The sequence below is a fragment of the Hakea prostrata genome, chromosome 7, assembly GCF_041222555.1.
Source record: "Hakea prostrata isolate BN-2017 chromosome 7, UWA_Hpros_2, whole genome shotgun sequence".
NCBI lineage: Eukaryota > Viridiplantae > Streptophyta > Magnoliopsida > Proteales > Proteaceae > Hakea > Hakea prostrata.
This window is the reverse complement of record NC_142606.1, coordinates 24,152,385-24,180,063: the sequence shown is the minus strand read 5'-3', so window position 1 is coordinate 24,180,063 and position 27,679 is coordinate 24,152,385. Positions and strand designations below refer to the sequence as shown.

Below are 27,679 nucleotides of genomic sequence, written 5' to 3'. Positions count from 1 at the left end.
AAGCCCTCCTGTAAGGACAGGGAGAGAATCCCAAGTCAAGCTGCATTTGTCATGGGGCATGAGAATTGAGGTTTTTAGTAGATAAAGCCGAAATAAATAGCCACGTCAGCATCAAGAATTTGGATTGATGACTTAAAGAGGCAATAAAACATTAAATCCAATATTATTGTAGGTTAGGTGAAACTGCCTGAGTTGAGTTGTCAACCCAAAAAACAGTGAAACTGCCTGAACAGTCCCTGTCTACTTCTGCCAGCCTGCAGCATCAAGGTCGGAGCTGTGTTTCATCCCTTCCAGAATCCAGATTTCTTAAATCGGCACTTGGATTAGAGTTCAGATTTCTTAAATTTTACCCGTATGGGTAGAGGTGGGGACTGGGATTAATCTCCATTTCTTCGTATTATATAACTATTCGATTCTACTTAGAGGGAGACAATCCCTCGCTCCTCTTCTAAAAATTCTACTGTTTGCTCGTAGCTCTGTCCATGGCGAATCTTCTAAGCCTTAGTACCAAGATCGTCGCTGTTGGTCGAAATTATGTCGCTCACGCCAAGGAACTCGGCAACGCAGTCCCCAAGGTCTCTTCTCTCTCCATCTTTCTGTTTTTCACACACAAAGTCACTTCCCAGATGCGATCATGACTCTGGTTTTAGTATTCAATCGATGACATTAAGCTTTAGGTGTCAAAGATGCTGTGGTTTTACCTAATTTGTAAGAGGGAAAACTTCTGCCCATTAATGGCTTAAAGGCAGATTGATCGGGGTTTTGTGAAATTGTTTGAGCATGGCTTCCAACAAATTGATGACGAAATGATAAGATACTATTTTTCTTACTTAAAAATTTATTGGGTTTGACAAGATCCTAGCATAGGTTCACTTGTTTAAATTGTAATGTTTCAGGAACCGGTTCTTTTCATAAAGCCAACTTCTTCTTATCTGGCAAACGGGGGAACAATTGAGATTCCATACAATTTGGAATCTCTTCATTATGAAGCAGAGTTAGCCGTTGTCATTGGGAAGAAAGCTCGTGATGTTCCTGAATCATCTGCTATGGATTATATTGGAGGTATATCTTTCGGGTTACTCCTAAATGACATAAATCCTGCTGGTCAATGTTGTTATTGATTGCCTCGCTAGTGCTTCGGTTTTGTATTCTTTTCCTCTGGGAGAGTGTCCTTATGATCTACCGCTTGTTTAGAAACTACTTGTTTGTTCTTTTACTTGTAGAATAACGATCCAAATCCAGGCAAATTAGACAGATGGAAGAGCAAACCCCAAATTCCACCCCCACCCCCACGCAAAAATAAATAAATAAAGAGTTCATCTCTTTCAACATGTGAATGAATTTCAATGTGATCCTTTGGATGAAATAGCCATTTATGTTCAGATGCTTTAACGACTTGGAGTCTGTTAGGAGCATAATGATTTGGACAAACTAAATTTCTTGTAGTTATCTTTCTCTTTTTTTGTAGAAAGATATTTATTCAAAAACAGGCAAAAACACTGATTGAGAACACAGGGAAATCATCCAGGGGTGGGTAGTGGACCAAATTGTCGTGTCTTTCAACAAACGGCTTTCCCTATTTAGAGAGTCAATACAGTTGTGTTCCCAAGGGACAAAATTAAAATAACAGGAATCCATGCTTCTGCTAATATGTAAAATATCTTGGACGATAGGCTGAAGAGAGATATCCCCCTGACTCCTCCACGAGCAAGGAAAGGGCTTCAGTTGAATCTGACCCCAACCTTGACCAACAGCTTCCTGTAAGCCTCCCCTAATAGCCAATAGTTCACCTTCGAGAGCTGAGTGAAATCCATATAACATAAACGTTGCTTGAAGAGGACTGCCATCTGCTGTTCTTGCCACCCATCCCAATCCTCCTTCTCCATTGTCAGGATTCAATGAGGTATCTGAATTAAGGAACACCATAGAGGAGGCGTTGCTGCTATCCACCACTGACTTTGAGGGAGCCACCATAGTTTCCCCTCCGCCGCTGCTGCCTTCCTTCTCTGCATCAAGGAACTCGCCATGTGTCTTACATGCTGCTTCAATAACCTCTGGTTTCCAAAATTTCCTGCTGAAAACACAGTCATTCCGAGCAACCCACAGAAACCACTGAATGAAGCTTGCCAGCCCAGATAATTCCCTACATCTTTCTTTTCCCATGGCCAGTGGCTACATTACCTCCACTTCTCAACCCATTCATTAGAGGCAAAGGAGGGAACCTGCTGCAACCGAAGTGAGAGAGGCCCTCCTAACCAGACTGCCTGCGCAAAGGAGCAGTGAAATAGAATATGCTCTGAGGATTCGTCCTTTTCTCCACAACTAGCACATCTACCATCCTTCTAAGTTACTTATTTGGATTTATTTTCCTTATTTGTATGTACTTTTTACTTGAGACATTTGACTATTTTTCTATATTTTCTACTTAAATAACTACCAAAATTTTCTTAAATTTCAAACCCTAGCCCTCACAAATAAAATGGTAAAAATGTCAATAGGTAGTCAAAAACTTGTATTTAATCTATATTCATGCCCATTTAGAAGAATCTACTTAAGAAAATAACTATCCGACCATCATCTGAATCCGACTGAATCCGTCCTAAATTGATAGGATATCATTTGAATCCATCCGAATATAATATGATGCGGATACGTATTACCACTATCTGATCCGAATCCAATTCGTTTACACCCCTACTTATGACAGAGAGATCTTGAGGATAGCCTCTTGATTTTCCTTGGAAACCACTTCAAGGTTTCTTGTCTTTTCCACGTTCTATCCCCATTAATCAGATCCAAAACCCACATCAGATTACTGTATGGAGGCCTTACTTGAGAGATTTTAAAATTTGGAAGAGACAACACCCAAACATCATCGAAGATTTTGATTTTTGAACCATTGCAATCCTCCAAGCTGGGCCTTTTGTGATCACCTCTCTTCCCTCTATTATGCTTCTCCACCTCCACGAAGGGGAGGAACCAAGTTGAGCCTCCAAAAAATTGCATTTTGGAAAGTATGTGGCCTTCATCATTTTCGCCCATTCAGACTCAGGATTTTTATACAGTTGTCACACTGCTTTGGATAGGAGAGCCCTGTTATGGAGAGATGGATCCCTCAGCCCCAAACCTCCTTTAGTTTTTGCTTGAGAGAGGCGGTTCCATGCTACCCAAATCCTCCTGCGTCAATCCTCCTCTTGACATCAAATTGTCCAAGGAGGGATTTTAATAAATGTGTCTTTACTTTGTCCATGTTTCTTATATTTGGTTGAAGTTCAAGGTACATTGTTGGTCACCACTGCATTTTGATCTTCTTTCCGTTACTAATTTACTCTTAATTTATTGTTTGGATACCATTACTTCTGGTTGTCTGACCTCAAATATTCTGCCAAATACCACTGAAATCAGCATTAAAGAGGAACTCAATGCATTCAAAGGATTTGGTGGACTGTAGCTTCCCTGTAGATAATTTCTTTTGATCAGTCATGGATCCATCTATTTGATTTTTAATGGGCTACAGTTCATTTGAAGTGGATCATGTTTTCTGTCATTCCCATACCATCTATCACATAACTTACCATGTTATAGCATGCTTGAGTGTTATGGTGTTCACTGGTCACCGTTGTTGAGAAAGGCCTGAATTTGCCCTTGCCTTGCATCTTGAAGTGATGATATCTGTTGTTCTTCTTCCATATGCTGTGTTGGTTAAGAATATTACATGGTTAATGGATTCTATGTGATTTTTGCTTGAAAGATTATGTTGAACTCTTTGTAGTCCTGACATAAGATGGATGTTCCAGGTTATGCACTTGCCCTGGATATGACTGCCAGGGAACTCCAATCTTCTGCAAAGGTAACAAGAACTGATTGCTTTCTTTTAATATTTAAATCTAATTAGATGTGGGTTCTTTATTATTTGTTAATCTTTAATGTTTGCTACCAAATCAAATCTCTGGAGATATTTTCTGAAATAGTACCTTGCTCCTGCTTTTGGATGGACTATGGCTACTTTCTTCATATTTTACAGTCTACAATATCTGTATTATGTTTTATTTAGTAACTGTTTCCTTTTCTGGAAAACATATTCTACAGTCATTTGTTTGGATTAATTTGTTTCATTGGTAAAACCTATTCTTCCTCGGTCGGACCATGAATTTTTCTTTTCAAAAGCTGCTTAAGACTGGCATATTTTTGGACCTTCCTCAGAAAATTTAAATCTGACTTATGGAAGGAAGTGGATGTCTGCAATTTACATTGGTTTCTTGGTTGTTCTCCAGTTACTTCTATGCTACCAAACCCATCAAATTTGTTTTCCGTTTTCTTTTATAAGGTTTATCTTCTTTTCTTTCCTATTCTTTGAAATTATTTCAGCCACAGCCTACTAGTGATTCCCATTAGACTACGTTAAATAAAGGAAAGTGGTTATGTAATTGAAAATATGTTAGTGATGAATTGAGTTGAGTTCGAACACTGCATAAGTGCATGGTTCCATTGCCAAGTAGAGCACATGCTTAGGATGTCGAAGTATAAATACATATACAGGGTGATGCAATGAAAGTTGTGGACTATCAGCAACAAACTATTTGAACCCAAAGGGAGATGGAAATGAAGCTCAAAACATCACGGACTCCCTCAGCACTCTCCCCCCCCCCCCCCCCCCAAAAAAAAAAAAAAAGCTCCTCTGTTATCATACCTGTCTAACTGCCTGAATGAGACTTCCTACAGCTGTGAGGGGGAGGGTGGTTGAGAGGGGGAAAGGGGGGTGGCTTATGGTGCAAGACATAGACAGGAGAGTCATGGGATCTTGCACTCGAACAGCGAGCTACCAAATTGATTGGGTAAAGTGAGTTTTTCCTTGAAATGGATATTAGTTCTGCCAGAGAGTAACTTACGTTGGTATTATCTGTGTTTCCTTTTTCTGTTTGATTTTACAGAAGAGAAAATGTATATTAATTGTTGATTCTGCTACTGTTGGAACTCATATTGTGATTGATTTTTATTATTGATCTGTCCTTTTCTCTTCGTGAATTTTTTCAGTCTGCAGGTCTTCCATGGACACTGGCAAAAGCACAGGACACCTTCACTCCTATAGGTCCATTGGTAAGAAGAGAAACTCAAATTTTGTGAGTTGTTATATACAGTATACTTATAATTTATATACTTGTATTCATCTTTCCACTGCAGAACTGACATGGAAATCAGGTTTGGTAATAGAAAAGATGATTATAGTAATATTTGTACTACGAGATTGTCAATCCTTAGTTTCTCATTTCACTGATCATTATCTTTAGAAGTATACAATGTTTACAATTGGTTAAGTATTTTTATTAGTTTATTTGTCATGGTTTTTTTGCAGGTACCCAAGTCAATGGTGCCAGATCATGATAACTTGGAACTATGGTTAAAGGTTCTAAAAAATTTGTTGTTTCTGTTTGTTTTTAATGGGTTTTTTATTTTGGAAATGTTTACCGTGCCTCTCATGGTTATCAACTGCTTTTAAAAAGTGTAGGAGCAGTTACCAAAAGCAGGCGTTGGAGAACTGACTGTTCCCTCTTTTTACAGGTAGATGGGGAACTCAAACAGAAAGGATCAACCGACGATATGTTGTTTAAAATCCCATTTCTGATTAGCCACATTAGTTCTATGATCACTCTTGCAGAAGGAGATATCATACTAACTGGTAAAATATCATTCTTTTCTTTCATCAAATTATTAAATGGATAAATGAGGGTTAGCTTTTAATAAAGTTTCAATTATGTTATTATTCATCCCAAAAAAAAGTTTCAATTATGTTACAACTGCCATGGCATAGGTGTCTGAAATCAAACTTGCAGCACCTTAGTTGGGTGGGTCAACAGCCCTTCCAGTTATCTTTCAACTAATAATATAAACAGGAAAAAATGTAATCAACTGAAGCACAGTCAGAAAAACTTCAGTTTTTTAGTGCTTCATATCTGTACTTCATTATGCAGCCCCCCATGGGTAGGTTGGCATTGTATCATTCTGTTTATATGTTTGGTTGTAATTGATAAGTGATATGTGGTTTCCTATTTGTATTCTTTCATGCAGGCACCCCAGAAGGTGTTGGTCCTGTGAAAGCCGGGCAGAAGATCACTGCTGGCATAACTGGCCTCACCGGAGTTAGCTTCGATGTCCAAAAGCGTCAAAAGCCAGCAAATCAGTGAAGTGCTTGGTGTTAAGTGTCGATGGCTACTGCATAACTATTTAAGAGTTGGATGAGAAGATGATCTCACTACACAAGGCAGCAAAACAATGTAATTGCCAAAAGAGATTCAAATAAGTACCAATAAGAGATTCAAATTGCAGTGCCACTTGAAATGAAAGGTGCTAAGTGTGGATGATTTGAACTGTTGAAGTATGAATTTTGACATTAAGTTCCTCAAACTGCTAATTTACATCAGACTGAAATAGTCTCTGAAATCCATCCAGACTTAATAATGGCACGCATTTGAAAAGGTGCAATTTTTCAGTTTCGCATCAGCTGTTTGTTTTTAGGTCTTTTTTTCATGATCCAAGAATGCAAAATACAGGTGCACTGTCATGTTAACGAAGCCCAACAATATTTTAAATAGCATTACAGAGGTTTGTTATTCATGAGACATTTATGAATTCCCCCTCAAATGAATAAGTGGAGTTCATAAATTGGAATTCACTCCATAGTTGCTATAGGGTTAGCTGACTTACTGTAGCCAGGTCCTGGGATCCAACATATTTTTTCATTTGTCATCATCAAACCAATCATAGCAACTCAGGGCCCACAGGCCTAGGGAGAGGGGGAACTTATAGAGGGATGGATGTTCGAATTGATGACCTCCTTGGACTTATGGCCTTTACATAGAAGACTGCAATCCTATCCATGGGTCAACACTTACATAAAAAGTTCCATTTATACCATGAAGCTGAGCTTAGATGGACTTGATGCATCTCTATTGATGTGGATATTATGATCATTTTCTTTTATCAGTAAATAATATGGTCATTAGTTTAGGTATTTTGACTCAATATAAATAAGAATGGTGATATAAAACAAGATATTTAAAAAAAAAAAAAAAGTATATTAAAATAAGGTGGATGAAATAGAGAGATGTGTTCAAGGTCTTGTGCGATCGACGTACATTAAAAACTCGAAAGAAATTTTGTAGGGTTCTTGTGTGACTAGCTATGATGTATGGTGATAGTATGGACTGTTAAAAAGTATCATATAGATAAAATCAATGTAACATAAATGAGAATGCTAAGATAGATGAGTGGCAAAATTAAGAGGGATAAGATAATAAATGATCATATTAAAGCTAGTTGTGAATAACTTCGATAAAATATATGCTACAAGAAAGTTGATTGAGATGGCACTGCCACATACAATGGAAGCCTTTTAATGCCTTTGAACGAAGAACTGTCTTAATTAAAGGAATTAGTTGAATTAAAGACTGACCTAAAATAATCTTAAGAGAGAAACAGTTAAGAACGATATGTATAGCTTAGATCTTGCATCTAATATGACCTCAATTGATTGAAAGGCAAAGATCTATATGATCAACCCCATTTAGTTAGGATTCCCAAAGGCTGCTTCCTTTTTTTCTTATCGATGAGAGAAACAAATATAACAACCAAACCTAGAATTGATACCACTAGCCTTGAATAGGTAGTCCTCTCCTGATGATTTTCACCCTACTTTGATAGCCTTCTTCTTAAGCATTCCTAAAATTCTAGGACTAAACCAATCTAACCATTACCTATGCAACGAAACCGATCTGTGGTGAAGTCCATCTAAATGCCTCAGATACATTCACATGCATGAAGAATTCCTACAGTTAGTCTACTACTTCCAAAACCCAGAAAAGTTGAAGATTATAATTCCTATAATTTCTATGATGAAGGAAAGATGAGAACAAGGAAGCTTGAAGCCAAGGCATCCAAGTTAGGACAACTGCTCAGGCAAAAGCTTCAAAACTGAACCTGAAAACGAAATGAACTGCTAACTAATTTTAGGCAAACATGTTGTGTAGCTGAGAAAAGCAATGCTTGATTCAGGAAAGATAACATCATAACACCACCTATTCTTAAAAGAGTCACATTAGATGTACATAACTCATTAAAAAGCACAATAAGGGAAGGACACAACACATCAATATCTCTTAATGAAATCCAAAATATGGTTGTTTATTTCTTCAGGCTTTTCTTCATTGATGAAGTGACCCACTCCTTCCATCAAAACCACATCCTGCAGAAATGGCACATCTCTCTTAAATCCACCACCATTTATATACTCCTTGGCACCTGGAGTGTTGTATGTCAAATCCAGGTCACCTACGATAAACTTCGTCGGTACTTTTATTTGTACACCAGTCCATGGTGCCGTTAGCTCCCAGTTTCTGCAATTCAGAAAACACAGAAATGAATAAATACTACCAAGTGGACAGAGTATCCAAATGAAAACCGGTTCATGAGACTGTTATGGACTGTAATGGAATCGAATTGGACAAATTTTACATAGCTAACATACAGATTCAGAGCTCTATAGTAGTTCAATCCTCCAGTGAAGCCTTTTGCATTGAATTTGCTAGCATAATAATTAACATCTTCTTCCGACAACCAAGAGGGCAAGGTGATTTTTGCATCAGGATTATCTCCAAATTCTTTGCCTTTAGGCAAAAAAAATGGGGCTGCGCGGCGGGTTGATAGAAATCTCCTAAGCACGTTTGCTGTTCCGAAACGAGCAAATAAATCTTCCATTTCCCCAGGTTCCTACAAAATGACAGGCCAATATGATTGATTCACAAATGAGCGGAATACGAAAAACAGAAGTGCCACAGAAGTATCAGTCAAAGATAAGTATAGCGAACATAAGTAAGACTGTAAGAGAATCAAGGTCTCTCTTTTCACTGATTGATTCAAATGTATGAAATATCAACAGTGGGACCGCTATAGAAGTATCAGCTGAGGAAAAGTATAGTGAACATAAGTAAGACAGTAACAGCATCAAGTTCTCTCTTTCAAGTTCTCTCTTTTCACTTATAACTAAGTATTTGCAGAGACCAAACTCCAAAATTTTCAAAACAGAAACATCTATTTGATTAGTAACATGGAGATAGTACTTTCCAGCCTCATCTTCCTTACCCACTATACATCCAAGGAAGTTAGGCTGGTGGGTCCATTTATGGATGAAACAGGTTGGGCCCCTTCCACCAACTTTCCCAGTCTGACTCATTTATCCCTTTGAAGGAGAGTAAAAGATCATTCAGATGCAAAGAAGTGCAAGTGGTCTCATTAATTGCCAAGATATAGGAATTTTCTCATTCTTATATGGCTTCACACAACAACCAATAATAACATTCTAATAATAATAATAATGACCCAGTGCATGAGGCTCCCCTCCTGCAGCATCAGAAAGGGACAAATGTCAGCCATTATACACGTTACATACATCTAAATCATAATTTTTTTACCCTGTTTTATAAAGAGTGAAAGCTCCAACTAACAAGGCCATATTAATGTACTGGAGATGAAAGTTAGTGGATGCTAGCAATTTTGGTGAACTGCAAAGATGACCCTCCAGAGCATTCTAGAGAACAGCAGGACATAAAAGCAAGAACACTCTTTTTGGGTGTAAAGAAACAAGTGACACTCTTTGCTTGCCCAAAATGTTCTATGCAGTAACTAATAGCAACCATAATGCAAGAAGAAAATCAAATATGCTTTTATTGATTTTAACACGCCCCCAAAATTGCAGTTAAGGCTACCTTTCTCTTATCTGAGAAAAATCAAGATTTTTCTGGATTTGGATCAAATGTAAATGGCTAGACACTGATACTTGTTCTTCCATGTGGAAAGAATAAGAGAAGGTTAACAAGATCTCAATATTATGATCATCACAGAAATAGTGATTAACCGGAGAACATAAAGGAATGAAACTGTTGACTTACTGCATTATTAAGACAAGAAGGAATAGTTTAGGGATTATGGAGTGTCTGTCCAGCAATGCATGTGAAAGTTCACCTGCTTGCTTGTAGAAATAACAAGCGAAGTAAATGAAGGTGCAATTTACTCTTGTATGGACAGCTACCCAATTTAAATAAGATAGTGAAAAGTAGACTTTCTAGTCAAAATTCATGAGATTAGTAGTTGTGGGAATTGCTTTCTAAATTATGAGTTCTCAGATCCAAATATGTAATAAAGAAGTTTTGCACTTTTTCCGTTTCCTGTAACTTTTTTCTCAACTCAAATCTGCATACCAAAGAAAATTCCATCTCGGAGCAAATAAAACCAATCAAACACAATGCAAACAAGGCTAAGAAGAGAAACCAGTAACTAGAAAATAAGACCAGGATGAGGAACAATGAAAGGAGTAAGAAGGGGAAAGGGCAGACCTGGAATCTGCAGATGTAGTAATCATCTCCCAAGACAGCTCGCATTCGATCGAGCGGTTTGACAGATGGGTTTCGAGGAGAAAAGGCAACGCTGAGATTTACGAGAGCCTTGACACGGTCAGGGCGAAGCAAGCAGAAATACCAAGCGACTATAGCTCCCCAGTCATGTCCGACCAAAAACACCTGAAATTCTCATCATCCATGACCCACCACCGTACATTAAAGCAGAAAACAACAGCGACGAGACATACCCTCTTCTTAAAAGAAGAAATTAACATTAATAATGCAGAAAAAATAAAAATAAAAATGAGAATTTGAAGGTTAAAGAGAATGAACATCCTCACCTGGTCTTGACCCAGGAGGTCAAGGAGGGCAATGAGATCGCCGACGATATGAAAGTATGTATAGCTAGTAGGAGACGGTGGAGCATCGGTGTCACCATAACCACGGAGGTCAGGTGCTACAGCTCGGTAGCCATGGGAAGCGAGTCCTGTTATCTGGTGCCTCCATGAGTACCAAAGTTCAGGAAATCCGTGAAGAAACAGCACCATCGGACCTTGCCCTTTCTCTGCTACATGCATGTCTATCCCATTCACCCTTACCATCTTGTGCTCAATCCCTCCCATCTCCATCTCCATCTCTCTCTCTGGGTTTCTGCATCCTCTTTCAATCTGTAACTACTCTGTTTTATAGGCCGCGAACAGGGGAATCTCCACCCAATTCTCCAGGGGAATCTCCACCCAATTCTCCAGAGGGAATTTTTTTGCAATGGAAATAGGCGAAAATCTCTCTCTAGTGCCCAGTAATGACGGTTTCTCCAGTTCGATGAAACTTGCAGATTGTCATGCCATGTGCCATGTGTCGAATCTATGATGTTCTCTGTAGCTTCAAAAACAGCAAACAGAGCCCACGTTCAAGTTCTTTTTTTTTGGTGAAAACTCACATCCAAGTTCCAATCTTGCGTGCATTAATAATTTGGTCAATGGAGGAGTAAAGATGGAAAATGTGATACCAGAGATTCTATTGGTGGAATCGATATCAACTCCCCAGGAAAGACAAATGTTTGGCCGTCGAGAAAGAAATTATCTTGAAATTGAAACGAGAGAACCACATGCATTGATTGATGATAATCTTAAGAACCAAACACACGCTAAAGATTGAAAAGGATAGCTCTTATTACCCCCAAAAAAAAAAAAAAAAAAAAAGGATAGCTCATAGTTGGTGAGTGATGACTCGGAGGCTTAAAAAAACCTCGTGTATCATGCCCCAAAAAGGAAAGTAGATCACACGTGCGAGATGAAGAAAGATTGCAAAGGTAAGGCCCCCGTGTCTTCAATTTGGTTTTTTTCAACCTCAAAATGAAATATTAATTTTCTGGGATAGAAGTAGGGAAGTCAACCGTGCGGTTTGGAGCGCTTTTTTGGCCTAACTACGGTTCGGGGTGAAAACCTCACCAAAAACTAGCCCATTTAAAAGATAACGGTTTCGGTGCGGTTTTGGTTTGGTGCAGTTTGGGTTCGGGTTCACTAACGGTTTAGCCTAATGGTATGGATTCGGTTTGGCTAACGGTTTGGAATAAATTAAAAATCAATATCAATATTTATTTTTTCTATCATGTGTAGACGGTGAAACAGCGTTAACGATTAAGATTATGACTTAAAAGTTAAGAGTTATCAATTAAGACTTTTAAATTTTAAAATAATAAAACTAAATGAAATTTAAAAATTAAAAAGTTAACGATTAAGATTAAGACTTAAGAATTATCAATTAAGACTTTTACTTCAAATTTAAAATAATAAAACTAAATGAAATTTGAAAATTAAAAACTTAAAACTTAAACCGTTAAACGTGTTAACACTCAACTTTCAACTACTCAAACTCGAGTCTCAACGTCTCAAACACCGAAATTCATGGATCATTAATTACATTTAAACAATACAAAAAAAAAATTAATTACATTTAATATTTAATTTTATTTATGTAAAAGATTAACGGGGCTGAAGGGCCCGCACAAAGGCTGGGCCGTTTGGGCTAAGGACCCTCAATCCAATTACGGCCCATTAAGGATCGATTCAGGCCGGTTCGGTCCGGTTTTAACGGTTCGGATTGAAAATTGACATCCCTAGATAAAAGCAAATGCAAAGGTGGCAGCTAGACGTCAATGATGATCCATTCAACTGATGATCCATTCAACTGTTCGTTTTATTAGATATAATTATAACCATTTATTTTTGTCGACTTAATTTTTGAAAATTTGTTATTTTCTTCACTTTTCGTTAACTAACTTCAAGCATATTCATTATCAGATTTTTATCCTACAATTTCTCCCCAATCTTTCATTTTATTTTTTGAAAGAATACAGTTACAGGCAGGGCGGAACCAGGATTCAATATTGGGGAGCCGAAGAATGGAAGTCCAGAATGAAGAAACACCAATGATTTTTCACCACACATTGTATGGGTCCTTATAAGACCCATTGGGGGTCCCACTTATGAATTATTTTATTATATTAAAGAATAGACTCACATATATTTTGTGGGGCCCACACATATTTGATAAAAATAGAAAAATTATTGATAATTATATTTTTTTTAACTAGATATATGTAAATTCAAGCATAAAAAAAAAACATAGCTTCAACCCTAAAAAATCAGATGCAAGCCAAAAAAAAAATTTTAAGGTAAGACATGGCTTCAACTATAGACATTTTATTTACAATATAAAATCAAATAACAAAAATTGTAGACGAAATAAAGAAACAAAGAATATAAAATCAAGTAAAGAATAACAAAAAAATTGAAAGAAAGAGAAACAATAAATAAATTGAGAAATAAAAAGAGTACCTAATTGTGGGGAGGATTTTTCCCCAAAATTTTTTAACACACGCTTATAAAAAGAGAAGAATAAATAGAAAGAAAGAAATAGAAGATAATAAATAGGAAAAAAAGAAGAGAGAGGAAAGAGGAGATATGAGAGAATAAATAGGGATTGAGGATTAAGTTTCTAATTATAAATGACATTTTGAATATCTAATAAGATTTTTTTTTTTTCAAAAATTTCCTTTAATCCATGTTTATAGAAAGAGATGAGAATAAATAAGAAGAAAAAATGTGAAAGAAAAGAGTGGAGAGAATAAATAGAGATTGAGGAGTTAGTTTTTAACTAGAGATGACTTTTATACCCATTATTTTACATTTAAAAATTATTCTCAATATTGGGGAAGGGGGGGCAAAATAGTGACATTTCACATGTGAAGGAAGAAAAAGTGGGAAAATGAAGGAAATTAATATAAAAAATCCAAAAATTAAAAAAAAATAATAAATATTTTGAAAACTCTTGGGCCCTTAGTGGGTCCGCCCTGGTTACCGGGGTTATGCAGGACCCAACATAAAACAGAACAAAGAAAATTAATTTGGTCGACCCAATATATCAGTTTGAAGAACTTCATCTAATTCTAGAGGTGATTTTTGTAGGATTTTCAGAATTTTCATTTCATCACAAAACATCCTTAAACACCAATCGACTACTTGGTTTCCTTCCCATCTAATGTGGATAAGGGTGTCAATTGCATACTTAAACCGTTTAACCGTACCGAACCCCACCGTCTAAAACTGTACCGTATTGTAATGTTCAAAATTCAGTACGGTACATACCAAAACCAAATTTCTTCAGTACGGTTCCCATTTTAGGTACTCATATTGTCAGTATGTACCAAAATTATATTGAAGTGGTACTATACCAAATTAAGGAATATAAATGTAATTATACAATTAAAACACTTTACCTTTACCCTATCCCTAATTCATTGTATCAGTTTTTGGTTTCATCATTCACTCATCTTCTTCGATTTACTTGTTTTGTCTCTGTTAATATCATATTCTATCGATTGTTTGATTGCAATTTCATTAAAATCTTAATGAACTAATAACAAAAGTGGCATGGGTTTGTTCGTACTAAAATTGTATTGCACTAGATACCACTTTTAAACCATTTTTCCTCACCGATTTAATACCGAAACCATACCTAACCGTTTTTACGAATACTGAAATCGTAACGTACCATGTAAATTCAGTACTGTTCTATTTTTCGATATTCAAAGTTGATACGTTATCAAAACCGTACCAATTGACACCCTTAAATGTGGGTGAAACAGACAGGTCCATTTAATATGAGTCTTTGATCGATATCATTAATAATGTTCCTAAACTTTCTTTAGATCTTTCATTTTTGTTAATTCCAGAATTATCTTTTCTCCTCTTTTCTATTTTTTTGTCTTTCACATTATTAGGCCATTAGAATATCTTTTGTTTTATTATTTTTTTCAGAGTCCGACCTCTTTCCTTCTTTCTTCTTTTTCTATTATGGCTTTTCTTGTGCCTTCAAAACAAGAAAAAAAATCTTGTTTGTTCACTCATCTTAGATTGATTACCAATCTTTTATAGCTTTTCAATTCAACCCCTCTCCCTGTATCATATGCAACGTTTCTAGTTCCCGAAGATTTTTTTGGTACAAATGCGCTTTTTATATATAGGGATAGGGATATTACATATGCCGCCGGTAAGAGTTGAACCCATAACCTCTCCACTGAGAAGTCAGGTTCCTAACCATCCTACTACTCCTCCATTGACATAGTTCCCGATATGTAAGAAGCTTGACTCCCTATGCCAAAAGTTTTGTTTGAGGAGCACTCTAAGGAACTAGAAGCTAACCCTGATCTCTTAGGATAGGTGTTGTTTGACCATAAACATTGGGAGGCTTGGGTTCTTAAAAAATGGATGATGTCAACAATGCTCTTCTTTTAAAACAAGGATGGAAGTTGCTCAACAAGCCTAAATCTTTGTGGGCAAAATGTCTAAATTGTGTGTGTGTGTGTCTGAGAGTTGCAAATCTAAGTATGTTTTCGGTTAAATCTATGTACCATGTTTTATTGCAGTCAAAGGAAGAATCTGCTATAACTCAGCCTTCAACTTCCATTTCTGCTGTTAAGAATCACATGATGATGAAGGAAGCTTACTGGAAGAGGATTTAGAATGCCAACCACTCCAGAAAAGAAAAGCTTTATTATGGAAATCTTGTGCAGATGGTATTCCTTCGGGGGAAGGATTCATGGATAGGATAATTCCAGTCAATCACTCTTGCTTTAGATGTGGTAATGTGGTGGAATCAGTTCGGAATATCTTCCTTTCTTGCCCTTAATTGGTGTTCAACAAGGAAGAGTGGTCTCCTGAGACAGTTCTTAGACTTGCAAAGAATGCATATATAGCATGAGTTTAGATCAATCAATTATTCATCGAGGACTTCTTTCGGTTGATGCTCATGTTGCCTCTCAAAAACCTTTTTGGTTTGGTCTCCTCAATCATTTCTTAAAATTAATTGTGATGTTGCATTTTGTCATGAAGATAAAAAAAAGAGGTATTGGAATGTGTTCATTCGTAATATTTTTGCAGCCTTTTCTCTTTGGGATTTTATGTGAGTTCGCATTTATCGGGGAAGCCATTTGATGGGGTTTTAAGGTAATCCTTAAAATGGATGTAACTTTTGATCTGAAAAGAGTTATGAGACTAGGGGTGTCATTACGGTGGATTTTGGAGCGGTTTCTGGGGCCTATTACGGTTTTAAATAAAAACCTCCAAACCAGCCCATTTAAAATATACGGTTCCAAACAGTTTCAAGTAGTGCGAATTTCTCATAGTTGACTAACGGTTTGGAATTGAAACCGTGAAAATGAAATTTAAAACCACGCTTCGATTTCACAAAAGCGAAAATGTTAAGAGATGGTATTCCTTCGAAACAACGTTAACGATTAAGGATTAAGACTTAAGAATTCAGAGTTATCAATTATGACTTTTAAATTTGAAAATAATAAAACTAAATGAAATTTGAAAATTAAAAAGTTAACGATTAATATTAAGACTTAAGAGTTAAGAGTTATCAATTAAGACTTTTAAATTTTAAAATAATAAAACTAAATGAAATTTGAAAATTAAAAAGTTAACGATTAAGATTAAGACTTAAGAGTTAAGAGTTATCAATTAAGACTTTTAAATTTTAAAATAATAAAACTAAATGAAATTTGAAAATTAAAAAGTTAACGATTAAGATTAAGACTTAAGAGTTAAGAGTTATCAATTAAGACTTTTAAATTTTAAAATAATAAAACTAAATGAAATTTGAAAATTAAAAAGTTAAAATTTAAAACTTAACAACTCTCAACTACTCAAACTCGAGTCTCAACGTCTCAAACACCGAAATTCATGGATCATTAATTACATTTAAACAATTCCAAACAAAATTTAATGACATTTAATATTTTAGCAGCTTTTATTTATGTAAAGACTAACGGGCTGAGTTCGGGCTGGGCCGGGGCAAACCGTTATCGAGGACCCTCAGCCCAATTTCGGCCCATTAAGGATCGGTTCGGGCCGGTTCGGGCTATAATAGGCTGGTTCGGTCCGGTCTTAACGGTTTGTGTTGAAAATTGACACCCCTATATGAGACCCACAAAATATCAAAAGAGACCGTTTTTCAAGCTCTACAATTAGACCGGTAAATGGACCGGATTCGGCTTCCGGCAAAAATTTAGAGAAGGCATCCGAATTCGAATCCGAAACTTTATCGGATATCCGATAAAATATCCGATTGTTGATTGATAATTGTCACATTTTTACATTTTTTATTATAAATTTCTAATTTCCGATTACTGAATACCGGTATCCAATCCAATTCCTGGTATCCGAATCTGATTATCATCTATTTTTAAAGAAAAAATGTTAAATATTGTACTCTATCCGGATATTATCCAATGCAATAAGCAATTATTCGAATCCGAATCCGGTTGCTTAACGGATGGATACGGATATTTTCCTGTAAGAAAATTTTCAAGTACGAATACCCTTAAACAAATATGAATGCGAATTCGAAGGCGGATTTTGGCTCTCCATTTACAAGTCTATCTACAGTGTCCCTATCTTGTTTTACCCAATATGTGTCATTTTGACCCCCAAATTCTATCATTTAATGGATTTTTGAGGCGCTTTTAGTTTCCTAGTTAGATTTGGATTTCTAACTTGAGTTGTTTTGGCTTTGTTTTATTTGTTCCCTAATATTTCTAAGGTTTCTTAACTATATATAGGAGTCATTGTTATCTTGTATGGCACATTTGACTTTTAAATACTGATTTTAATTTATTAGAGTTTCTAGGATTGTTTGTTGTATGCTATAAGCTGCGTCACCATTGAAATTCGCTGAGGTCTTCCTCTTGCCTCTAAATTTGTTCATGGAAGAATTCTAGTGGAGTCTGATAATCTTGAGCTTATTCAACAGTAAAACAATAGATCTTCCCCTTAGATCAATATCTTAGGCATTTATCATGATATCAAACACATGCAGGCTTCCTTTAGTTTTCATTACATGTTGAGATCCGCTAATGCTGTGGGAGATTCCTTGGCAAGGTAGGCCCTTTCGGTTGAGTCTTTGATTGATTGGCCTATTACTAGTCCGTCTCTGCAGTTACGTAAAATAGTTTCATTGGGAATTTTTATTTGCAGCAGCGACTACTACCGGCTATCAGTATCCAAGATCATGCCATGTGTGTTTGGGTTTAAGAATGCAAATTTAGAAAACTAAAAGTTCTTGTATTTGGGGCAGAAGAGGCATTAGATCCAACAAATAAGTTAGATGTGATAGAAGTAGAGGCTGAAGTTGGGGAACTTGCAGAGGTTGAGGAACCAAAGAGTGGTGTCCAAAATGAAAAGCCACCGTAGATGGAGCGGCAGAACCAAAAAGAGATGAAGAAGGTGATGAGGTTGATCCAAATGTAAACCGTGACTGAGTTTGCTGCGAGGAAGTGGTGGTGGTGGTGCTGGTGGATGTTAGGGAAGGAAGACAAAGGAGATCTGAACGGCAGTGTAGAAGAAAAAGAAGAGGTAGGCAAGGAGAATCGTTGATTCAATTGGGTAGATTTAGGGATTTGTCTTGTAAATTTAAAACATAATATATTTTTTTCATTTTTATAAATAATATCTTTTAAATTTAAAAAATAAAAGTTTATTTACATCTATACCCTAGTTAGTTGATTTAACACTATTGGATGCTTTCTTAAACACGTGACGTAATCTCGACCTTTAATTACAGACAGTAAGACTGCTGCAAGCCTGCAAATAAAAAAAATCCTTTTCATTTGTTCTATTGACTTTTTTAGTGAATGAGTTTTGTTTAAACTAAAAAAAAAAAAAAATACTAGAGGGCATGGAATAAAGAACCAACCTCTTTTTGTTTCTTATTATCCACAACTTTAACTGACAAATTTTTTTCTCGGGTAAAGAGGAAGTTTATTGCAAAAGGGCAAAAGGAGCATAAAGCATTCTGTTTTTCCTTTTTTTCTTGGGGGTCAAGAGTGTAAAGCATTTTGATTACATGAATCAACCGACAATTTCTTTTTGAATAATGTGAAAAACATTGGACTAACCATTTTTATCAATCCTTATCGTGCAAGTTAATTGGAATTGAAGCCTATGTCTTTTTCTTTCTCAATAAAGTTCACCAATTTAATCAAAAGGAGTGTGATCGAAGAAATCCTTTAGTCTAAATGAAGTTTGATGCATGTCAATTTGTTACATGCATGGATATCTTCACATAAATCTTTTAAAAAAAAGACAAAAAAAATAACAGGGAGAGAGAGAAAAAAATAAACAAGATAGGAAATAAAATTTGAAGCCTCAGCATCTTGGTGCAATTGGGAGCATGGTAGGTGTCGCTGGGGGGCGACACGGTACCCCCCAGCGACACCAACTTAACATTAAGTCGGCGAAAATATTGCCGCATTTTCACCGACAGTCGAAAACTTTACCTGTGCGATCCACCAACCGTTTGACAACCACCGGCGGTGGTATTACAGAGGTCGAGAGATGGAGGGAGAGGCACACAGACAGACAGGAGAGTTCATTGCGTGCTCCAGCCCCTTGATCAAACCCGAATTCTTCTCGGATCGAAGCCATGGATGGCTTCCACCCCAACCCCAACCCCTCCGCAGAAACCCTGACTCTCCATCGAGGTCCTCTCCCGTTCCGGCCCCCCCCCAAAAGGGGCCCCCGGTGGCGATCACAATGCCACCATCCACCGCCAAGACGACCTCAAAAAACTAGCTATCAGAGGAGGAGGAGATCGAGTGGTTTGGGATGGCTAACGGCAAGTATCCCTGGGAAGGAGAGAAAGTTGCCACCGGAGGAGAAGGAGGAGATCGAGTAGTTTGGATGGCTGACGGGGAGTATCCCTGAGAAGTAGAGAAAGTTGCCATCGGAGGAGAAGGAGGAGATCCTGATGGCGATTAACCCTGAAAGGAGAGGTTGCAGATAAACCGTGGAACTGTAGAAGACTAAACCGAAGACGGTTTTAGTATTAGGTTTAAAAAAAATTTAACATTTAGGTTTTAAAAAATCGGGCGACTTTTGGCAACATGTCGCCTGAGTCGCCGTGGCGGACCCTGGCGACACGGCGACTCGGGCTGACATGTCGAACCTTGATTGGGAGGTGGCTAATCTCCCCTTAAGATCAATATAAGAATTAAGTAATAAATTTCTCATTTGCTTTTTTTTTTTTTTTTCTAGAATTTTTCATTTGTTCTAGTACTTATTAGCCTCTTAAATAAATGAAACCAAGAGTACTTATAAGTCAATGTCAATCCTTAAAGCTTCTCCAACATAACCCATATACATCGCAATCTCAATAACTTCTTCCATAAAGGGAGAAGGATACCTATATTATATATGTAAAGTTTTATTCTTTATTAAAAATTAAAAATTAATTTTTTAATCTCATACTATCAGACGTTAATCATTATTTATTGAATCAATCTTTTAAATTATATGTAAGACACTTCTAAACTAATATAATATATGAACTTTGTTAGTAAACACGCATATAAAGAGAAGCAAAAAAGTTTATAAAAAAGGAGAAAAAAAGGGAAAAGTAAAAGAAAAAAGAAAAAAAAAGTTTTTTGTGGGCAAGAATAAAGTTCCAACATCTCCTTTTTAAAAACACGAAGAACATCTTCATGCGTGGTCCTATTACTTTGAGTACACACTGTCGTGCAAATTATTAACAATCAAATTTAACTTGTCTCTTTTTTTTTTTTTTTCTCATTCATGTTCATTAATATTTAAAAGAATCTTTCGGTTTATATTACAAGGAATGCATCACTAGAAAGATGCTAAGTCTCTGATTGGTGTAGAAGTGTTATTGCCTAGTTAATTAGATGATATTATTAAATAATATAACAATCCTTTTCATTGGTCTTATCGAAAGGTTGTACTTTAAGTTTAGGATAATAGATAATATTATTTTAATCTCTATCATTATATATATTGAAAAAGTTTATATTATTTGTGTTCAAAAGATAGGATCCCTTATTTAATATATGGTCTTAGTAAGTAGTAATATCCTTTTGTCTTTTTTTCTTTTTTGGCCAAATATCCTTTGTCCTTGATGGTAGAGGATCTAACTCTTCGGTTCAATTGGGATTATCAAATTATAAATTGCCAAACATAATTGGGTTTATAAATTGACTTCTCAACTTAGCATATTAGGTCTGGGGTATCAATGGGTCGGGTTGGGTTGGACCAGTCTAAATCCAATCCTACCGTAGTTTGAAAATTTCAAACCCAAACTCTACCTTATCAAGGTGGCTCTTAAATCCGATTAGGGGCACAATGGATATATAAACTCTTGATCTCTTAGTTTTAAAGTGTTAGTGTTTGCCAACTGAGGTTCATATTAAATAATTAGTAAAACTCAATTTAATATAATTCTAGTTTAACTAATAAATTAACACAAGGTTGGATAGGGCTGGGTCAAGTTGCCCCAAGGCCTAAACACAAACCCTTACCCAACCCTATCAATGCTAGTTTTATGCAAGGTCCGAAGTTTCGGCGAATTTTGTCTGAACTCCCCCAAAATTCGACTCCTTATAAAAGTGTAAAACCCTGACTAACCAACGAACGTCAGCCTCTCTCTGAAGTCTGAACAAAGGTTCATCTTCCATACATCTCCTCTCTGACATGAGCTCAAAGACTAGGATGGCTTCCTCGTTGCTATGATCTATAGCAGCTTCCGTTCGTGCTTTATTTTTCTCAAATTCCGATTTGCTTTTGCACATATCAGTGAGTATTTGATCCACCATTCCACCAACCTCACTTACATTAGGGGTTGCGATTTGCTTCAAATTGAAGTTGTATTTGTTTATTTTTCATATTATTTTTTCCACCCCTAGCTTCCCTTGGACTCTAAGACTGAGATCTAAGTTTGTGTGAGTTGGATTCTCTCTTTTTTCCATTCCATCTCTTATTTTTTTTTGAAAGAAAAGTAACTTTTGTTTCTCGAACAAAGTGAAGAAAATCTATCAGATTTTTCCAAACATTATAAGCCTTGGTTTTTCTTTGATTTGTAGAGGAAAGAAATCAAGAAAATCCCGAGGAATTTGCTGGATTTTATTGTTCGTCAAAAAATCAGCAATTTTCACGAGATATCGGCGATATCTAGCATGTCTCGATTTCGGTTAAAAAAAATTCGCTAGATACTAAATGGCCGAAATTCACCAAATTGTTTTCCTATGGTTTTTTTTTTTTTTTTTTGGTTGCCAACCCCAGTTCCAAGGCTTTGCCCTGACTAATCTAGTATTCGACCCGGGTCGCACACCTGGCTGTGGTAGGTAAGTAAGTCTCCCAGCAGGAATTTTTTGCATCCACAAGGTTTCCTATGGTTTTATGTAATTAAAACCCACCCTTCGGGTTAAAAAGTTGAACTAAGCTTGGGCTGGGCTCAGGGTAGGTTTGGGCTGGTTTGAGCCAACAGGTATTTGTTGACACCCCTAAATTATTTAGGTATTAACATCTGGGCCCATTCTTGGGCTGAGACTATTCAGTAACTGGGCTTTTGGGCTAGAGGGAGACTGTTGGGATTGAATATTGTTTTCGGTTGACTATTCAACAGTTACCGAATAGTTTGTCCGTGGTCTTGCTAGGGCCATCATTAGAAACATTACAGAGTCCTGGGCTCTTGGCCCACATTTTTTGTCTCCCGAAAACCCGACAGGGTACAAGGAATTTCAAGTATGGCTTCAAACCTCAAAGAAGAAATTATAATAGAGTTGGAAATGGATAATCCAAACCCACATTTGAATCCAAATTTGTATGTGTGTAATTATAAAATTTTGGAATGGAATTGACCATTAATCGGATACAAATATGATAATTTCACGATTTAATTTTGTTATGCATGTAGATTTGATTCTATGTTATTGCAGGGAATGGAGTGAGCGGAGTTAGTGAATGGCTCGGTGGTTGAACCATCAAGTAATGTGAAGAGGATGAAACTTAAACAGTTATAGAAGAAAACATGATCCCTTGAAATTTGAGAGAGACGATCGACTCAATATGAAGGAAAGTTACTCTAAAAGATAGGCAAAACCACCGGGGGGGGGGGGGGGGGCGGCTAGGAGGAGCGTGAGCTGATCCAACGATCAAGGATGTGAGGTAATCCCTATATAAGTTAAAAGTTAACGCAATGTGAATGTATCTTGTGAATGTATCTGAATTTTTTTCCCTTCATTAAGGTTATTTAATTAAGCCCTACAACTAGGTTTTGTCTAACCAAGTTTTGCAAGCTAAGTGTGAAGGGATCTGGATGTAAATAGTTTTTGGATACATCAATGTCTTTATTTGCTGAATAAAGCGATCCAGCTCACCCATGGATGAGTGTTATTTTGTAACCGAAAGGAAACCGATTCAGTTCCTAAATCGAGACCGATACCAACATTAATTTAGTCGTTTAGGCGGGTAGCTTTCCCGCGCCAATGGTTCACATGAGATCATGATGCTCACGTGTCACCTATAGTCAAAGTTCAATGGTGCCTAAATAGAATATTCGTTTCAAATTTTCGATCGGTGTGGCCTCTGGACTCTGGAGGCAAAAAGAACGATAAGGCTGGAAAAAGAGAAAAATCTTTATTTCCATTTTTCGAGGTTCAAATCCAAAGATCGATTCTAACGTAAATGGGGAAAATGAAAGGAAAAAACCAGGAGATTCAGAAGCTTAACTAACCAAGTAAATGGGCATGGCAGGTGCTGAGACGACTCTCTGGTATTGTTCTTGTGGTTGAGCTTCCATGGTGAGGTCTCTGAGGCTGAGATATGGTATCTCCATCTCCCATTTCCGTGTGGGTGTCAATGTTCCAGCAAGAGGCTTGCTTCTGCTCCTCGTTCGATTAGGAGTGCTTGAGCCGCTTCTGCTCTCTATTATGTAAATGGGTTCAGATATTGCAGCTCTGCAAACTCGTCTGTGATTGTTAAAACAACCATCTTCGCCATTGGGTCTCTCACCCTGAGCACACTTCCACTTCCAGAATTCGATAGCGTTTCTCCACCATTTCTTCTTTTTCTTGTTGTTCTTCTTTGAGTCTTCTTTAGATATGGGTTTCTGTAACTTAAAATGCAGAGCATCCACGGATTTGATCTTCTCTCGCTTGTGCTTTCGTGCTTCCTCTAGAACCTTTCGATTGTTTCATGTTTCAGTTTAAAAGGGAAAATTAAGGTATCTGAGAAGAGATATCAGTAACACAGGAAATAGAACTAAGAGATACGGAGAAGATACAAGGGAAGCAGAGAGGGAGTGGAACCTGAAAAATCTGGAACTCGTAACCATAGTCGCTGAAGTGTTGAGGCTTTGGCATTGGATGCACTGGGGACTTGGTCGACATCTTGACTTGCTCCTTCCTCCTTTCTTCTCTTCTGCACTGGGTTTCTCTGAAATCCTTGAAGTGAAGGATCTCAGAGATTTGTAGCAATCACTCCCAAATATCTTCAACTCTTGAATGGACTTGAGACCTAAACATCGCTATGCTGTCACTGTAAAAGGTTGCTTTGGGCTAAAAAAAGAAAAGAAGATGATTTGAGTTGTTGCCGACTCACTCCCCAAAGTTGGTGCCTTGGTGGTTATTGACTTTGTTTATCTCTGGTTCAATCGAAGCCAGCTTGGCCCATCAATATCAATTACTGTATAAGTAACTTCACCAAAAACTAGTTAAGCTCTAACCAGATAGATCTATAAAATACATCAAAGTTAGATAGGAAATAAATCTTTGGTCAACTGAGGGTGTGAGTTGTTTATTATTTGTGATACAATTAATATGAGATTTTTCGCACAAGAAGATAAGATTTCTCACAAGACTAGAGCAAGGGGATAAGATTCATGGATGCTAATTATATTTTGACTTTGAGCCTTATCAGTCATATAATGAGTCACAATGATAGTGGCTTTTCAAATAAGGACATTTTTCTTCAACTCAGTTTAGAAGCAACCACATTACATGCCAATTAACACTGAAAACAAATTTGATTGACAACTCTTCATTTTATGTTTCTTTCCTACACGTTTTCTGTTTGATTTTTCCTTTCCTTCGTCTGTAGTGTAAGTCTCTCTCTACAATAATGAGAAGGAAGCTGACCACCATTGTTTTTGGTTCATTCTTTTCAGTCATCTTGTATGAGAGTTCACCATGAAGCAAGGTCAAGTAGTCGCTAGTGGTAATGGAACTGAATATCCCATGGGCAAACAGAAATTGTATTTTATGTTTTAATGTTTTGAGTTAAGTTTTCTTTGTGTGGTGGTGGAGGAGAAATCTTTCACAAGGATAATAAAACTAATGTTATTGCCTATGGTTAAGTGTCCGCAATATATCGCCATGTAGAAGTGAAGCGACATGACACGACATCCCCCTTCGACATGAGGGTGTATCGCTAATGTCGCTTGTTTCTCCTGTTTCTTGAATTTTAACCCTATTTTGCTCCGATCTTTGACGTTTACGATTACATCTTGTTTCGTTATCGCCAACTATTACATTGTTTGTGTTGATCAAGCAAGATCAAGATTTCATATAAATCCGTGAGTTTTCTAGACTTCTAATTTCGCCACATACAACCGGACATATCTCGATTAAGAACATTAGTTTAGGTGATGTTTTATGTCAAAATAACGCTCTCAATGTGTTTATTGGCTTCAAGTTAAGCTACACAACATAATTCAGACTAAATACCCCTCAAAACTAGGGGTGTCAATTTGCAGTCCGAACCGTTAAAACCGAACCTCACTGGCCCGTTATAGCCCAAACCGGCCCGAACCGAACCTTAATGGGCTGTAATTGGGCTGAAGGTTGCAGAACCCGTACCAACCCGAACCCAAACCGCAACTCGTTATAACCCATTTTATAATTTAACATAAAATATTGTTTGAATCATCATATTACCACTAGGTAGTTGGTATAGACTATCAGAAAAAATTGAGCATGAGTTCAAAAATCAAATAGTCATTCTAGCTACAACTTGTAAGGGATAATTTGAAAAGTTAAGTATAAATGTCCAATTGAATGTACCAAGTTTGTTTAAATCAAGCAAATATTTATCCTATCCAAAGGTATTTCTTTTGCATTCCAAATTAAATACCAACCCAAAAAAAAATATGGATTTCATAAAAGGGAAAAAATTAAATATTCTCACAAACAAAAAAACTCAATTTCAAGACAAAATCATAGGCCATAGTACAAGTTGGAATTTAAAAGGGTTTTTTGTTTGAAGATTTGTTTTAGGAAGACTATCCGGTAGAGTGAAGAATAAGTTTACAATTTCTATGTTACTACTTGTTATCTGGGTTCTTAATTTCTACAAGGTAGGTGGGATTTCTATAATATTAAATGACTTTTTATTTCTTAATGAAAATTAATCAATAGCAATTTTGTTTTTTTCATAGAATTTTGGCTCTTGTTACAAAATGCTCAACTATTTCTTTTTCTTTTTGTTCTTGCATAAACATAAATTGTTAGTCCAAACCGTTAATCAACCCGAATATACATCATTAGCACAAACCATTAGTTAGTCCGAACCCAAACTGCACCAAACCGAAACCGGCCCGAAACCGTTATTTTGCTAATAGGCCGTGTTTGGGCTGAGTGCTTTTGAGTCCGAAACCGTCAAGCCCAGCCCGAAACCGCCCAAAACCGCACCGTTGACATCCCTACTCAAAACTAAGGGTCGATTTTCATCGACACCCCTCCAAATGTCGTTCGACATATCACGATATGTCACCGTGTCGGTGTTATTGCCAGCCACCGCACCAACACAGCGATAAGAGCAATTTTTCAAACCTTGCTATTGCTTCCGAAAAAAAAAAAAAAAAAAAAAAAAAAAAAAAAAGAAGAAGAAGAAAGAAAGGAAAATATGACTCTTGTTTCAAGACACCAATGAAACTACTGTTGGGCCAATTTTGCCTTCACGCATTGACCCTTTTCTTTTTCAGGCCAAACCTTCACTTTGATCATGGGAACCGTCAATGGCCTTCAACCCAAATATTGAGGAATGAACACTTATTTTTTTTTGGTAGAAATGAATGAACACTTGCGATGGGTTAGATTTCAATAATCTCATCACATAACCCACCATTAAAGATTCTTAGTCTTATCACACCAGTGAAGTAAAACTAACTTGAATTTTCTCCTTTTAATATTACTTACCCATGATTTGAACGGGTGGACCCAATAGAAAATTATGTTAGAATCAGCCACCCTTTCAAATGAGTGGTTCATTATTGTAGCTTCAAATGTAAGCAGTAAGCACCCAAGTACTTAGAAATTACTCTTTAGGATAATGACTTCTTTAAGACTTGGAATCTCAAGTTTGAATTGTTTATTTAGGTGATGTTTAATCAATGTTTATGAAAAATGTTTCTCCCCTTCTCCTGTTTAGAAGCTTTATGTTCAATGTGAATTTCTCTTATTGGTTCTTGCATTTGGACTTTTATCCTTAAATGTGAAATAGATTGTTCAGTTGCCACTTAAGTATCAACCCTAGTTGATGTTTACAAAGTTTGAAGAAAAACAATTAACCATCAATCTCACTGACTTTTCTTAGTATTTAGCTTTCAAGTTTTTCTAAGGTTTCCATCAACAGTTTCATATCAATTTCACCGTCCATATAACACTGTTGTTATCCCAAAGAAAAAAAAATATCTATAGCCATTAGCCAATTGGGTGAAATTAACAACCAGCCTTGACGCTATGACATCACACCATTCTTTGACTGTTTCATGACAGTGGAAAATTTATCTCAATGAAATTGAAATTACAGTCACATAGCACCAAAACCGCCTTGATTTTATTACAATTTTTTTGTAAATTTCAGGAAGTTTCCTACTTTTGATGATCATATATTCATACATACCTTCCTCCTCTCTTTTTCTCAATGTATAAAACC

General features: G+C 36.6%; 2 protein-coding genes across 2 annotated transcripts; one reads left to right on the top strand and one right to left on the bottom strand.

Moving 5' to 3' along the window:
- Positions 1–164: 164 nt before the first annotated feature.
- LOC149010715 (Fumarylacetoacetate (FAA) hydrolase family) lies at positions 165–6,569 on the top strand. Its single transcript, XM_089163740.1, has 8 exons — positions 165–364; positions 475–575; positions 897–1,062; positions 3,798–3,850; positions 5,035–5,097; positions 5,354–5,404; positions 5,560–5,677; positions 6,067–6,569. Exons 1-8 carry the CDS (start codon positions 355–357, stop codon positions 6,180–6,182), a joined length of 678 nt encoding a protein of 225 aa, XP_089019866.1. The 5' UTR covers positions 165–354; the 3' UTR covers positions 6,183–6,569.
- A 1,402-nt stretch (positions 6,570–7,971) lies between these two features.
- LOC149010714 (epoxide hydrolase 1-like) lies at positions 7,972–11,478 on the bottom strand. The gene is made up of 4 exons (XM_089161177.1): positions 10,730–11,478; positions 10,386–10,568; positions 8,522–8,763; positions 7,972–8,390 (listed from the first exon to the last, which is right to left on the bottom strand). The coding sequence occupies exons 1-4, from the start codon at positions 11,021–11,023 to the stop codon at positions 8,144–8,146; spliced, it is 966 nt and encodes a 321-aa protein (XP_089017303.1). The 5' UTR covers positions 11,024–11,478; the 3' UTR covers positions 7,972–8,143.
- Positions 11,479–27,679: the final 16,201 nt, after the last annotated feature.